Genomic DNA, 11294 nt, shown 5'->3' with positions numbered 1-11294 from the left:
TGAAGGATGAGAAAGAGCCATTCTATTTTCACGAACCTCACTCGATGCTCTTCTGGACTTTCGAGATCAGTGATGTGACTAGAATGAACAGGCTGCCCTTAGTTCCTCATCAGAAGTAAGCTACTCATTTAAAATGCTCTTTCAGGCCCTCAAATGAAGTCTTCCACCCTGCACTGAGCTTACTTTAGGGTAGAATGTTTCCAAGAGCAAGCTAAAGAAGCTATTGATTTCTTTTTATCCCAAAGAAAATAAATATATAATTTAAAATCCCTCCCAAGTACTGCAAGAGCTAATTAGGGACACTCACAACAAGCCAGCTGATTCTTAGCAAGCAGCTGTCTCACTGAACCTCACTGGCCCGTAGTATACCCTTTAATCAAGTGATGAAATCCAGCACTTCATTGATCGACTGTTTCTGAGATGCTGCCGTGAAGGCAGGCATGGAGTCTCAGATGGAAATGTGAAGGCTACGGGCAGTCCTTGCAAAGGTGTGCGTTCCTTTGAGCCTCACTTGGATTCAGCCTCAGCTTCCACGCTTTTCGTCTTATGAACTTAGCCCCGGTGCTGTCTTCTTGACCTTTCTAACGAAGGTGCACCACAGGCTGAGAGCTCTGAGCACACCCAGGGATCCCGAGGGCTGCTGGGTGAACCTTCCCCCGAGTTTGCTGTCCACCTGGAAAGGCTGCTTCAGGCTTCCAGGAGAAGGCCTTCAGGTGACAGGTTGAGGAGCAGCCAGATGGTGGTTTTACAGAATGAGAGAAACCCAGCATTGCAGATGCAGGCGGGGACTGTGCAAGGGGACTCTTTAGAAGAGTTCACTGACTATATTACATCCATTATTTTTTTAGGAAGACATTTGTTAACACTGTAGAGTATTGAAAACATAAGGAAAACACAACATTTTATACAATTGATGGTTTAAAGTGTACGCAGAATAATGGACGGCCTTCAATGCATTAATTGGCCAGAAAGAATGAAATGGATTGAGGAGCTAGAAAAAGAGTGACAAAAATCAACTGTAGGAAAATGTAGGAATAGAATAACTAAGAATGGAAATTAATACCTTAAAATATAGAAAAACAGTAGAGCTGATCAAAGAGCTGTTTCCAGAGGAAAAAATACCTAAGAATATAATATATTAGTTTAGTCAAGAAAAAATTGGGGGGGGGGAGGAGCACAGATGTACAAAATTACAAGTGAGAAAAAGAAATAACCACAGATAATAGCAGTGCTGTCTGGGTCTTGCCCTCTTCCCCACTCTTCTGTGGGGAGAATGTCACCCTTACTTTTTAATCACACTTCTGACATTCTGATTTGAGGGTATAAGCCCTGCTCCTCCTAAATAGGACTTTGGCTTTAATTTCCTAATAAAATAGGATTGAACCAGAGAAAGAAGTGAAAGTGGAGAATGCTACCCTAACATAGGCCACTTTGGCATAGTCATTACACTGAGCTACAGACACTTGAAAAACAGCAAATGCAGAGAGGGATTTTCTGAACTCTTCTCATCTGCCTAAAGACAGATCCTCAAAAAGGAACTCAATTGTCATAAATCTCCCCAGGAGTTTCACCAACCATGGAAAATTGACAGCTGTCACAGGAGAGACGAGATGTCAACATCACACCCAGGCTAACTGTCACAAACCTTCCATCTATTCTGATACCTTCCATCTATTCTAAGGGTCCATTCATCTTTCCTAAAAATCATTTACTCTTCCCTGAGAGGCCTATACATACCCCTCACCTCCCTTTCCCTATTAAGATGGCATTTAAGTCTGAGTTCTAAGCTACCTTTTCGAGTTTCTCATTTTCTCCTGGTTATCTCCCAGGGATACATGAGGTATACATGTTAATAAGGTTCTTTATTTTTCTCTTGTTTATCTTTTATCACAGAGACTCAATTAAGATCTCAGGAGTGTAAAGGGAAAATTATTTCTCCTCCCCTGGAGAAGGAATCCACAAACTGGAATGAATGATTCCTGTCTGCACAATTAATCCTGACCTTCCTAAATTATAATGGCATGGTTGATGGTTTTGTGGCCCTGCTTTGTATATGTTCTAGCACATCTTTTATCAAATGCCAGGGGAAGCCTGGACACGAGTGTGTATTTACAGACCCTGAAATACTCAGGGGCTGAGGGGCAGCTGTGCTCTGGTTTTGTCCTCACGTTCCTGCCTTGTGCATAGGTCTGACGCCCGGCTTCACAAGGACGACACTGACATTTGCTTCAGTAAAACCCTCAACTCCTGCAAAGTGCCCCAGATCCGGTACGCCAGCGTGGAGCGTCTCTTGGAGAGACTGACCGACCTGCGGTTTCTTAGCATCGATTTCCTCAACACCTTTCTGCACACCTATCGGATTTTCACGACGGCAGCTGTGGTGCTGGGGAAGCTTTCTGACATATATAAGAGGCCTTTCACCTCCATCCCCGTCAGGTAGGCCTGGGATTAGCCTGAGGTGAAAGTATGCCCCACCTGGTCCCTGGGTCTCTGTGCTGATGGACAGCCCACTCTGCAGGGTCCTGGCTGGCCTTTGAGCTTACCAGACCCCCCAGCCCTGAAAAGAAGAGGATGAGGGGAGGTCACAGTTCCCAAGGGAAGCAGTTTAAGTTTCCAAGTGGCCTTTGCCAAGATAAAGCTATTGTTTGGAGCTTTTCTTTCTACTTTTCTTTTTTCTTTTTTTTTTTAAAGCAACTGTGCTTTTCACATTTTAATATGCAGAAGCATCACCTGCGGGCCTTGTTAAATTGCAGGCTCTGATTCAGTAAATCTGGAGTGGAGCCCAATGCCAGTGTTCCTTGTCTTCGGACACAGTTGAGTAGCAAGGGGTTAGACAAAGCCTAAAAAGTGTGTTCTTTTGGCAAGTGTATGCTATACACCCAACATTTAAATAAAGGAATCCAGCCACAGAAGTTCTATGATAGCATGGCCTTTTAATGTAGGGAGCATGTCTTGAACGACATTGGGAGACTAATTTTTCACTTGGCCACAATCTCTTAATAGCTTTTGCTCTCACTTTTAGGTCATTGGAACTGTTTTTTGCTACCAGCCAGAACAACAGAGGTGAACACTTGGTGGAGGGCAAATCCCCACGCCTGTGTCGCAAATTCTCTTCCCCACCTCCACTGGCAGTGTCCAGGACATCCTCCCCAGTGAGGGCCAGAAAGCTGTCCTTGACTTCTCCCTTGAACTCAAGGATAGGTGCGCTGGATCTGACCACCTCCTCAGCGTCCAGCAGCCCCACTACCACCCACAGCCCAGCTGCGTCCCCACCGCCTCACACTGGTAAAGTGCCGTTGGATCTGAGCAGAGGCCTTTCTTCTCCAGAACAAAGCCCAGGATCTGTAGAGGAGTCTGTTGATAACCCCCGCGTGGATCTGTGTAACAAGCTAAAACGAAGTATTCAGAGAGGTATTAACCTGCTACCACACCCTGTGTTTGCAGACCCCACCATTCCTTCTGGAACCCTAGTTTCCTTTCTTTACAACTTTCCTACTTTTGCATAGAAAGTAGAGTGAGTGCAATGGCTAGTTAGAAAGTCCTGAAAGTCTCCAGCTCTTGTGGAAGGAGGGCAGGGTTAGCCTCCTTCTGTAGTAAAAGGCCAATTGTAGTCAGTTGTCTATGGAAGGATGGTGTCTTCTAGATGATTATCACCAGAAGATTCTTAGTGGAATTTGATTAAGGCTGGTTGGCTAAAGAGCATAGCCTAGTGTTTGGCACAGAGGCAACTTGCAGGCACCCTCATCCATGACCTTGAGCCCCAGAGCCTTCTCCTCCTCCAGTGTCCATCTTAAGCACCTGTACTGCTTCCGGCCTTTCCTTGCTTAGGATGACAACCTAGCCTGGAAGCATTAAGATGACTTCTTGAGTTTAGTTTCCAAGGCAACACTCCATATTACGACAGAGATATAGGGAAAAAATAAAGTCTGAGACAGTGTTCATTGTCCATGACACAACCAAAGCGGTTTTTAGAAATGTGAATTAGATCATCTGGTTTCCTGATTATATTCTCTAAAGACTTCCCATCATACTTAGAATAAAGTACAATCTTCTTCCCAAGGCCTTCAGATCCTATGAGATTTGGATGCTGTCTCTCTAATCCCTGCTCCTGCCATGCTTCTTCATCTTCTTGGCTACAGTCACACTGATTTCCTTTTTGTGTCTCAAAAACTCCTGGGTCATTACTGCCTCAGGACCTTTGCACTTGTTTATGCCCCTGCCTGGGCAGTCTTTTTCTGCCTGGGTAGTCTTTTCCTGCAGAAGCTCATGAGATCAGCAATCTTGTCTGTCTTGTTCACGTCTGTACTGTCAGGGCGTTGGCCAGTGCCTCACGGATTGTAAATTTTTGTTAAATGAATAAATCAAGCAAAACACTCAGGGGACTAATTAGGGGTTGCCGTGACACATCTCCATACCCTTCTCAGCTTGGGACAGCGTAAGGGTTGGAGGAAATGAGCCTAGCCTTGTTCTTTTACAACCCAGTGTTTCTGTGATAAACAGAATTTAACAGCCAAATTAGCAAACAGCTTCTTTGTAAACTACACAGTGACTGATTTGTTTGCTGATAACATAATAAAAAATTGGGCAATAAGTCAGGCAAATTGTCCAAATTTTAAGGAGGATTACTGAGATGGAAGCATAGACTCCTCATTCTACCTGCTTGAAGCTTCTATGCAGTTTCTAGCTCAGATCATTTAAATCAGCTTTCTGAGTGAAGTGCTTGGTGGAATTTTAACTGGAATGGTTGTCAAGATCAAAAGTAGCACCCTTTTAAACAAGGAATTCTTTAAGTTGACATATTAGCAACTAAGGAGGATGAAAGGGGAAAGATAATTAAAAAGTCATTAGAACAACAAACTGCAGCAGAATCACGATGGAATTTTCTTGGGAATAGTGAGGCAGTGCACAGGCTGACAAGTGCATCCGGGGTTTGATCCAGACCAGTGCTTGGGAGTCTCTGTGGAGGGAGTGACTTTGGGAGGCTTAGTTCAAATCTCCTCTCTGGGTCAGAGCAGCCTGGGAAGTGCTGGAACTTCCCCGAATATAGAAAGTTCTTTCTCCTCCGTTATTGGGTTGTATTAAATGAGAGAGGAGGAATCTGGAGGTTAGTCTGGATTCTCATGTCATTTTGAGTTAGGGGAGCTTTAGGAATAGCATTTTAGCGTCAGACATTGGTGGCTCCAAGACTTTGTTTGGAATGCCCCTGAGGCTGGGATCAGAACAGGGTAAGGTTGTTCAGGAGTCACTGTGACCTTCTCTGCACGTTGCTGTGCTACAGGATCCACAGGGGTAAATAAGATGGTGCCCTGGCCCCTTATATGTAGTTCTCTGGAGAAGGTAAGCAAACACAGGTGGTTCAAGATGTTTAGATGGAGTGCTCAGGAAAGTGAAAAGCAGGGGAGATCATGTTTGGTTGAGCAGAACCTGCAGGTGTCATTGACATCAGCCAAGAAGAATGGACAAGTGGGCTGCACGGAAGAAACAGGCAAACTCATGGCCAAAGAGCACCTATGAGCAAAGGGCTGGTGGTAACCCCCAGTGCTGAAAGCCATTTCTGAGAGCAGGAGTGGTCACAGCTTGTGAAGTGACAGCTTTTGTCCAGTTTGGACACCATGTGAAGCTCTGCAGAGTAGACCCTGTTACTAATCTTCCTGCTTTCTAGTATCTAGCAACTATTTAAAACTCTCCTAAAAAGTTCTTCTTTCTCTCCTCCTTCTTCTTTTTGGCCATCTTAGCCATTAAGTGTACAGATCAGTAGTGTTAAGCATCAATATATTCACCTTATTGTACAATACACAAAACTTTTTCATCTTGCAAAACTGAAACTATATACCCATTGAACAACTCCCCATTTCTCCCTCCCCCCAGCCCTTGGCAGCCACTGTCTTGTTTTTGTTTCTATGAGTTTGATTACTTTTTGTATTGTATATAAGTAAAGCCACACAGTATTTGCCTTTTTGTGACTGGCTTTTTCATGTAGTGTAATGTCCCAGGGTTCATCTTTGTTTTAACACGTGCCAGGGTTTTCTCCTTTTTCAAAGCTGAATAGTGTTCCTTTGCATGTGTATTCCATATTTTCTTTATGCATTCTTCTCTTGATGGACTTTTGGGTTGTTTCCCTCTCTTGGCTCTTGTGAGTAATACTGCAATATACATATGTATGCAGATTCTCTTCAAGACCCTGCTTTCAGTTCTTTTGCATATATACCCAGAAGTGAGATTGCTAGATCATATGGTAATTCTGTTTCTAATTTTTTGAGGGAATTTTTGTTTTTGATAGTGCCGACACCATTTACCATTCCCATCATCAGAGTATGGGGTTCCAGTTTCTCTGTGTCCTTGTCAACACTTAGTATTTTCTGTTCTTTTGATAGTGGCCTTCTAATGGGAGCACGGTAAGAATCTTTCTCCTTTTTTGCAATTTTCTAGAGATTGCATTTTAACTTGGCTAGGGACTGATAGTATAGATAGTAACTTTTTTCTTTAATAGAGGAATGAAAGAAAAATCTGTTCCTTTCTGCATTATATACTAAGTACGTGTTACAGTTCTAAAGGCCCTCAGTCAAGTTGTCCCTTACCCATACTAATTTATTCTTAGACTTTTACTTACACATGAATTGTCCCACAGTGGTCACCAAGTTCCCTGGTTCTGGTCTTCCAGGCAGAAACCCAGAGTGCATGTGATGGTCCAATGCCACATCATAACATCTGTTTGGCCTAGTGTCTCACATAGAGGTGTGATCACTGGCAGGAATCAGTGGCTTTTCCCCAAGAGTATTGAGGTGGAAAAAGTTTAGAACTGGGGAGCCAAGATAAACGAGAAAGGACCAAATCAAGCTCCCAGGGCAAGACGCTAACAGACTGCCAGAGGTGGGAATGTTGTGGGCACAGCTAGTGGCGCCTGGAGACCTCGTTATGTGGCAGCTCAGTTTATTTCTAACCAGGGCCCAGCAGATGGCGAGGGCCCATGGGTAAAGGCGAGGCAGAAATATTAGGATCTTTCTCACATTAGAGAAAAACCAAAGTTGAGGGCTTAATGCTTCTGTATCTCCACTGGATTTCCCCCCAACAAATTATTTGCAGTTAGAGTTTCAGGGGTCGGTTTATTCACATGGCTTGTGGGGTAGAGATAGGATTTTGTGGTTCTCCAGTCAAGGTTAAATGCAAAGCTCATCTCGCTGAGGAGGTGGGGTTGTTCAGGATTGTGTCCATGCATGGCCATGGCACTTGTTAGCCTGTGAAAACCTACCTCAGCTCCAGAGATGTCCAGTCCTCTGCCCAGTGTCCAGCGTGCCGTAGTCACGACTACCCCACTGACACATCCCCCCTTATCCCTTATCTATAATTGCCCCCCAAAAGCCCTTCCCTTGCATGTGTGCTAAGTCACTTCAGTTGTGTCCGACTCTTTGTGACTCCATGTATTACAGCCCACCAGGCTCCTCTGTCCATGGGGTTCTCCAGGCAAGAAAACTGGAGTGGGCTGCTGTGCCCTCCTCCAGGGGATCTTCCCCACTCAGTGATCGAACCTGTGTCTCTTACATCTCCTGCATTGGCAGGCAGGTTCTTTACCACTAGCGCCACCTGGGAAGGCCCATCCTCCCCTTAAATACTTTGTTTCTGGCCACTTCTTTGCATCTTGATTTCTTTTCCCTTCTGGGTAGCTGTCTTCTGATGACTTTTAATGTATTTACTTCCCATATTGTTCTTCAAAGTATTAAAGATGTAACTCAGAGTGGCGCATGGTACGCTGGATTAAAAATCAAGTAGATAAAGAAACAAGCAATGAAGAAAAATTGTTGAACAAACAAATACTGTGTGGTTCTCTCCAGTTCCTGGAATCATTCTGATTTTGGTTTTGAGTGTAATCAATTACATGATTCATACAGACAACTAAGAATAGACTGGTCTGCAGGCACATCTTTTCTTGCTCCTGAGACTTGAGAATAATTTATCCTGTGGATCCTCATAAAGGAAACACTGTGACTAGAAAGCTTAGAAATAATACTGAGGTCTAGGGAGCTCTCGGGCATTTTTCTGAAGGGTGAAACGAACGAATTATAGATTTAGTTTTTCCTTTTATTTTGCATTGGTATATAGGTAGTACCGATCATGAATAGTTTCAGAAAAGTCATAGATGAAACACTTTACTTCAGCATCAGCCTGAAAAGATCAGTTTGTGTGTGTGTGTGCGCGTGCGTGTGCACAATGTCTGTAGAAGCCAAGAGTGCTGCTGTGTTAACTCTGCTGTCTAATCTTGAAAATTCCAGTTGGCAGAGTAAATGGAGACAATGATCTCTCTTTAATTTGAAAGATGTTTGTGTGTGCTTTGCATAATGTTGACACGTTAAACAGTTGGCATACTTGAATAAGAAGTCTGTGCCCGGAGTTTATACATTTTCTGCTGTTCACCTCAGGATGCAACTTTCCAAACCTCGTTGCACAAGATCAGCTGCACTGTTGGGTCTGTAGTGAGGCCATGGGTCCTCTCACTGCTGTCCAGCTAGACAGCTGCAGGGGGCCCTCTTTGAAAAATGCTAGCAACCTTTGTCCAGTTTTATTGTCATTGCAGTTATAATGCCAGCCTTGCCATCTTTCCTGGCAAGAGAACTTCAAATGACATGAAGGGACAAAAGAGAAACAGGAGCTTTCCCTCATTTGAGTGAGGCTCTGAGCTTGTAAGGGAAGAGTAATGCAGTTGGTTTCGCCTCTACTAATTCCCAAATGTGTTCCAGGCTCACCCAGCATCCATTAGTGGTCTTCTTTTTTCCTTCCAGAAAAGCCCCACCTTCTGCTATCTTGAATTCTTCTAAAAAGCACAAATCTCAGCCCAACACACATTCAGATTCCACCCAGTGGTGGGATATCAGCAGAGTATAACCCACAGCAAAGAAGAGAGGAGAACCACGGGGGCCTGCTCACGGTGTTTAGGTCTCTTAGTCCATCAGCATTCTCTCAGGCCCTGGCTGTGCAACACAGTCTAAGCATTGCCTCTCGACCCACATCACCAGTGTCTGTTTCTTTGTTCTTAGTTTGAAAATTGCCTGCCTGTGGGTTGAAAGTGCTCCCAATTTTAGCATTTGTTTTGAGCCCACATCTGCCCACTGGTTCTGCAGGCAAAGCTGTTTGCAGGGATTGATTGAAAGTGAACCTGCCAGAAGGAAACGCTGCTTTTCCCCACACCGTGCCAGCGTGATTTTTCCTCCCTGGAGGTGCCCGTTTGCTTACAGTGTTACTCTGTGCTTTTCTGTTCTTTCAGTGGACTCTCCGAGCCCTGTCCAGCTCTCGCACTGGGAAGTTTTTTGGTTCGGTGTACTTGCTGACTAGATGATTTGCTCATTTGCCTCAGAGAAATGAATGGTTGAATCAGACCGAGGACACATGTTTGATATTCTGCTTGCTCTTGCAGAGCAGATGCCTTCTATTACTGAATTTTGAGGGAGTTATTTAGAAAATAATAAAACTAACAGCTAAGCACTGATTTTTTTTTGTCTCCATTCTGCATCATTGCCAGCTTGACTGTAATTATGTCATTCAAGGAAAGATTCTAACCATTTCCCTTCCCTGGCCCCTTTGTGTTTCAGAAGAGCTGAATTTGGGCCATATTTCTAAAGGAGTGAATCACATACAAGTGTAAAAATGGCTTTATGTGAAGTCATTAGGAATTTTGTCGAGTTTGTTGAGTGAAATCTTGAATGGAATGGTAAAAGGAGTTGAGAATAATTCTGCTGACAGAGATAATGGAAAATTAGTGGAGGTGATGCAGTTTTTATCAGTTGATGCAAAGCCCTCGGAAAAAGAAATCAAAGAGTTGTTAGAAGTTCATGAAATTCTTTTAGTGCTTTTCCTTAAAATAACACACATGAAGTTGTAGTTTTACCTGGTTAACAAGTTAGTGCAAGGGATGTGCTAATAGCTTGAATGTGACCCTGAAATAATGTTTCTTTTACTCATGGGATGTTACCTGCAGTGAAGAGACTCAAATTATCTTAAAACCTCTCAATTTTCATTGTAAAAATTTCCACTGGCCTGCTGCTTATCTGTAGCTCTAGGGTGTTAGAACTTTCTGGAAGAATGGAAAAATGTTGTTCAGTGCTGTAGCCACTAACCACATGTTGTGTGTCATCAGCATTCTGCCAGGAGGAGTGGCTCGATATCATGGTCAGTTCAGTTCAGTCTCTCAGTCGTGTCTGACTCTTTAGACCCCATGGACTGCAGCACGCCAGGCTTCCCTGTCCATCAACAACTCCTGGATCCTACTCAAACTCATGTCCATCACTTCAGTGATGCCATCCAACTATCTCATCCTCTGTCGTCCCCTTCTCCTCCCATCTTCAGTCTTTCCCAGCATCAGGATCTTTTCCGATGAGTCGGTTCTTCGATATCATGATAAAGTCCTTTAAAAATACAGACTAGTATGAAATACTTATTATCCATAAGGAACTTTTATGTTTCCATGCATGATACTAACAAGATGCTCTTGAATTCATAACCTGGTTGTTAAAATGTGTGATGTTCCAAAGCAGCAGTCCTCGAGTCTGCACCAGTGGACCGGGCAGGTGTGGATAGCTCCCCTGCAGCCGATGCCGCAGAACTCTCACCTTGCAGGTCGCCCTCGACTCCTCGGCACCTCCGCTACCGCCAGCCTGGAGGTGAGCACTCAGAAAGGGACTAAGAAATATGCAAGTGAGAGATGATTCTAGCTTCTGAATCTTTTGTTTACCTTACCATTTCAGTTCCCAAATATTTTTCAGTCTCAGTTATGAAAATTAATTGGAAGCAAATGTTACCATGGGAGCAAGTAGTAGAACATAAATGATTAGAGAAAATGTCACTAATATAACCAGTATTTACTTGACCACCATCATTGCATGGTATTTTGTGTGGAGTAACCTGAAACTCAGGTTAATCTCTAAGCCTGTTCTTGATTGCCAGTTGATTGAATGTCAGTGCTGGTTTTGCCAAAGTGTTCCCAAACTCTGATGACCTTACAATAATCCCAGTGTAGTCTGTATTAAATAGGTTCATCTGGCACACAAAGCTGTGGGGTGACCTTATTAAGAACAATGTTTCAGCTAAAGTAATGTCCAGTTGCCTGGAACTCCAGTCTTCATTGTTGTTAGTGGCAGAATCTGGTATATTTTCTATTATGAAAATTATAAAATATTGTCGCATAATTTGTTTTAAAATATACCATTTCTAATTGAAGGGAAAACCATCAGAGCAAAAGATAGAAAACTTTTATCTCCCCATCGCTCAAATAAGTAGAACTCCAAATAACAGTTGTTTTTGAAATG

General features: G+C 43.5%; 1 protein-coding gene across 2 annotated transcripts in view; it reads left to right on the top strand.

Annotated features, from left to right (window-relative positions):
• Nucleotides 1-11294, top strand: part of RASGRF2 (Ras protein specific guanine nucleotide releasing factor 2) — a 253030-nt gene that overhangs the window by 137756 nt on the left and 103980 nt on the right. Inside the window, exons 14-16 of one of the 2 annotated variants that reach the window (XM_018050061.1) lie at nt 2188-2436; nt 3023-3411; nt 10524-10649. In XM_018050061.1, coding sequence (XP_017905550.1) covers nt 2188-2436; nt 3023-3411; nt 10524-10649 — 764 coding nt within the window. Of the gene's footprint in view, nt 1-2187; nt 2437-3022; nt 3412-10520; nt 10650-11294 lie in introns of both variants that reach the window. The other variant, XM_018050060.1, reaches the window with a different exon arrangement.

This window comes from Capra hircus, chromosome 7, assembly GCF_001704415.2.
Source record: "Capra hircus breed San Clemente chromosome 7, ASM170441v1, whole genome shotgun sequence".
Taxonomy (NCBI): domain Eukaryota; kingdom Metazoa; phylum Chordata; class Mammalia; order Artiodactyla; family Bovidae; genus Capra; species Capra hircus.
This window is presented reverse-complemented; position numbering and strand designations above follow the sequence as displayed.